Source organism: Anarrhichthys ocellatus, unplaced genomic scaffold (genome assembly GCF_004355925.1).
Source record: "Anarrhichthys ocellatus isolate YVR2014 unplaced genomic scaffold, GSC_Weel_1.0 scaffold2881, whole genome shotgun sequence".
Taxonomy (NCBI): Eukaryota; Metazoa; Chordata; class Actinopteri; order Perciformes; family Anarhichadidae; genus Anarrhichthys; species Anarrhichthys ocellatus.
In genome coordinates, this window is record NW_022282855.1 from 1 (window position 1) to 4,665 (window position 4,665).

Sequence of the window (4,665 nt, forward strand, 5' to 3'; positions counted from 1 at the left end):
TATATATATATATGTGTATGTATGTATATATATATATATGTGTATGTATATACACATATACACATACATGATAAAAAAAATTGTTTTTAAATGCTGAATTAAATATTAAACTAATGATTTAGGAATTAGGAACATTTTTTTTTACAATTACATTACCATAATTAAGATTAAAACTCCCCAAAAAATTCACCTCGAACTCAGAAATTTGTGATGAATTAATTAATTTAAGAATCTTTTAATTTAAAAAATTAGAGACAGCAATGAAATAACATTAGAAATGACATCACACATCAGGTCTGTTCGTATGATTTGTATTTTCATAATAAATGCTACGATAATATTTTTTTTATAAAGAAACAAATATAAAAGACAGATGGTTAGTGTTTGAAAAGTGTAAAAACTCAAAAGTAAAAGAAACCGTAAAAACATTTGAACTTATTTACATGAACAGTAGGCGGCGCTCTGACATCACCAACACTTAAGCTCCGCCCTCACACAGTCCAGGAAGTGATTCTGACCAATCAGGACTCACGATTCATTTACACACAAATACCTGTCTTATTTGTAGTTTATAAATATTTATATTAAACTTTCTTTTTTTTAACATTATTTCAGTTTTCATGACAACCAGGAAAGTAAGTGCAGATGATTCTTTATAATTTTATATATATTTAGTTTTGGAGCTGCATTTCATCAGACAAATGTTTTGTACTTTGGTTTAGAAATAATAAAAACAATAATAATAATAATAATAATAAAACATTTTTGTTTCTTTTACATTTTAGAGATTTTTTTTTTTCAGCCGTCAACAAAATACATTAAATCACTGATTGGTCAAAAACATTTCCTGTAAAAAAAATAAATAAAAATTGGTCGGAGTGGGCGTGGTCTGCGTGATGATAGACAGCTGTTTTATTTTTCCAAAATAAAGGTCAGTTCTTCGTCAGATTCAAGTCAGTTTGTTATTTTAGTATTTTTGACGGTTGAGCCGTCAGAGAATCTGAGAAACGTTAAAATCATAAAAACATAATAAATAAGAACAGAAACAAACTCTTTAGTGTTCACAGCTGATTGGTCCTCAGCAGTGGAAACGTTTTTAGTGTTCATGCTGTAGTGAAAGGGGGCGTGGCTTAAAGTTTGACCGCCACCTGTTGACGCACTTGGATCGTTACTTATTTTAGTGTATTTTGTATTTTCACACAAGTTGCAGAACATTTTCAAACTCACAGGAAACAAGTGGTTTTTCAAAATAAGAAACGATCAAACGATTAATAGATTTACTCACAAATAAAGACCGTCAATCTGGTTTCTATCAGACGAATGAAACAACATCTAGTTTCATGAACAAACGTTTTTCGAGTTTCATTTAGTTTATAAGTTATTTTACTTCCTGTCTGATTTGTATTGATTTGTTTTATTGAAGCCGTTTGATTTGTTGTTGAGCTCAGGAAGACGAGAGAGAAGAAGACGTCTGAGGAAAGAGACGAGTCGTCTGGGAACACGATCACCTGAGGGTCATGTGACTGAGGGTGACAGCCTAGCTAGCATTATTGCTAGCGTGCTAATCAAATGTAGTTTATACATTTTTGTAAAGTAGCCAATGTTTTTTTGTCTTACAACCCGATACTACAATGTTAATAACTGTGGATGCACACAGAATAAAAACGTAATCAGAACATGTTGTAACATGCTAACAACCCTTGCTACAGTACATGCTAAGCTGTTAGCTACATTTCAACAGGCTTAACTTCTGCATGTGACTTCCTGTTTGACCACCAGGTTTTTTAAAGTTTTCAGTCAACTGAGAATTTTTAATGCGTTTACAGATGCTAACATAGCTAGCTACACCCATGCTAACGTTAGTAGTATTTTCTCTGTAGTTTAACGAGTTCAAACATCAGCAGGTAAATGTTTAATTTGTGTTTTTAAATGTTTGTGAACTCAAACAGCTCAACCATTTCTGTTTTTACCAAAAGACATGCCCACTTAATAGTTACGCCCACTTAATGACCACGCCCACCTCCATACTTTTCTTTGCTGACGACACTCTGCTGTCTCTGATGTCATCACCTGTTCTTGATGGCAGCGAGGTCGTGTGATGATGTCATCACTTCTTTATGGCATTGAGGTTATGTTATGATGTCATCACTACTTTATGGCATTGAGGTTGTGATGATGTCATCACTCCTTGATGGCTGCGAGGTTGTGTGATGATGTCGTCACTTCTTCTTGATGGCGGCGAGGTCGTGTGATGATGTCGTCACTTCTTGATGGCTGCGAGGTCGTGTGATAATGTCGTCACTTCTTCTTGATGGCGGCGAGGTCGTGTGATGATGTCATCACTTCTTGATGGCGGCGAGGTCGTGTGATGATGTCGTCACTTCTTCTTGACGGCGGCGAGGTCGTGTGCTGATGTCATCACTTCTTCTTGATGGCGGCGAGGTCGTGTGATGATGTCATCACTTCTTCTTGATGGCGGCGAGGTCGTGTGATGATGTCATCACTTCTTCTTGATGGCGGCGAGGTCGTGCTGCAGATCAGAGAACTTGGGTCTCTCCTCAGGGTTGTACTGCCAGCAGCGCTGCATCACTTTGTACACGTCGTCAGGGCAACTCTGAGGACAGGACATCCTGTAACCTAGCAACCGGGAGGAGAGAGACATGTGATGTCATTAGAAAAGAAGACGACACCACAGAAATATATAAGTGTATACGTATATAATTGATAACGGACTTAACTGGTAATTATTTTTCTCACAATTTACAAATCGATTGATTTAATCGATTTGATTGATCGTTAGAAGCGGACGTTCAGGGTTCTAAAGGAACCGGTTTTATTTCTTCATTTTATAATAAATAGTTGAAAACGAGTTCATCTCAAGAGGTTTACACCACCAACTGTTTATAAGAAGTGGACGGAGTTGTCGTGACGTCACTCGTTGGTTTTGAAGCCTCGAGTTCGCCGTCGCCATCTTGTTTTTTTGTGCAACCAGTGAACAGGAAGTGACCATATCTGGACTGAGGAGGAGTGACGTAGAGACGCCGTATATACGTCTCTGGTCAATCACCAGAAATCACCGTGTCAATCACTGTGTAGCCCCGCCCTAAAGCATCCCCTGCTTTATGGTCTGTGTGACTCTAAATGGACCATAATGTACTAAATGAACATCATGCTGTATTGAAGAAGACTTGAAACTAGAGATTGAGACCATAAACTCATGTTTACAATGTTTACTGAGGTAATAAATCAAGAGAGAAGTAGAGTCATTTTCTCATAGACTTCTATACAACCAGAGGAGTCGTTTACGGCTCTTCTTCTTCTTCACTCTCTGTGTTTACCTTTCTCCACCTGCTCTCGGGCCTGCTGATTGGTCATCCCTGGATAAGGACACACCCCCAGACTGAAAGTCTCCCACAGCAGGATCCCATAACTCCACACGTCACTGTCAGAGCTGTAACGACCTGCAACAGCCAATCACAGAGCAGGACACATCAGCAACCAATCACAGAGCAGTTGTGTCGAACAGGAATCATTTCTGCGCATAAATTACACAGCCAATTTAACCACAACAAATCCCAAAACGTTTGGATTTCACCGTGTTTGTTTTCCGCAGCTGTTTGAATAATTTGAATGTCAACATTATGTTATATGTTGTAGTCAGCCGTGAGACAGGTGTGAGACAGGTGTTACCGTAGTTCAGGGCCTCTGGCGCCGTCCATTTGATGGGAATCTGTTTCAGTCCAGATGAAGAATAAATACCATCGTCCTCCTGACGACTCATCCCAAAGTCACTGATCTTCAACACACTGCCCTCTCCCACCAGACAGTTCCTCGCTGCCAGGTCCCTGACAGACAGACAGGTGGACAGACAGACAGGTTATCGTAGTAGTTTAAACCATGGATGTGGACTAACAGAATCAGATTAGAGACATTCTTTTGTCATCATGGAACAAAAAGACTGAAGTGTGTTACAGCTGATCTGAGAGCCGTTGTGTTCACTGTCTGTCTGTTACAGAGGAACAGGTGTTAAAGACGTACCTGTGGATACAGTTCTTACTCTCCAGGTACGCCATACCGGCAGCAGCATCGACAGAGAAGCGAACGAGCTGCTTCGTCTTTAGCTCATCCTTCTTCTTCTTCCTCAGAAAGGACAGGAAGTCTCCACCTGAGTGGAGGGTCAGCTGTTAGAAACTGACCAATAAAAAAAAAACAACAACAACAACAGCACTGAATAAGCTCCACCCACCAGGAACAAGCTCCATGACGATGTAGATCGGCTGTCGCTGTGTACACACACCAATCAGCTTCACGATGTTCGGGTGGTCGTACTGCTTCAGGATCCTGCAGCCAATCACACGGAGGCAGCGTTAGACACCGGCCAATCACACGGAGGCAGCGTTAGACACCGGCCAATCACACGGAGGCAGCGTTAGACACCGGCCAATCACACAAGTTTAGATTTTCTTTCCCATCGTGCTTTAATGTGGATGGATGGATGTGTTGATGGATGTGTTGATGGATGTGTTGATGGATGTATTGATGGATCTATTGATGGATCTATTGATGGATCTATTGATGGATGTGTTGATGGATCTGTTGATGGATCTATTGATGGATCTATTGATGGATGTATTGATGGATCTATTGATGGATCTATTGATGGAT

The 4,665-nt window shown here is 39.8% G+C and overlaps 1 protein-coding gene across 2 annotated transcripts in view; it reads right to left on the bottom strand.

Moving 5' to 3' along the window:
• Window positions 1-795: 795 nt before the first annotated feature.
• The window catches only part of LOC116378613 (tyrosine-protein kinase Fer-like), a 5,831-nt gene continuing 1,961 nt past the window's right edge, over window positions 796-4,665 (bottom strand). The window contains exons 6-11 of one of the 2 annotated variants that reach the window (XM_031840512.1): window positions 4,247-4,341; window positions 4,039-4,165; window positions 3,691-3,845; window positions 3,339-3,461; window positions 2,505-2,637; window positions 796-2,463 (exon numbers count right to left, since the gene is read on the bottom strand). In XM_031840512.1, coding sequence (XP_031696372.1) covers window positions 2,460-2,463; window positions 2,505-2,637; window positions 3,339-3,461; window positions 3,691-3,845; window positions 4,039-4,165; window positions 4,247-4,341 — 637 coding nt within the window. In that variant the 3' untranslated portion in view covers window positions 796-2,459. Of the gene's footprint in view, window positions 2,638-3,338; window positions 3,462-3,690; window positions 3,846-4,038; window positions 4,166-4,246; window positions 4,342-4,665 lie in introns of both variants that reach the window. The other variant, XM_031840513.1, reaches the window with a different exon arrangement.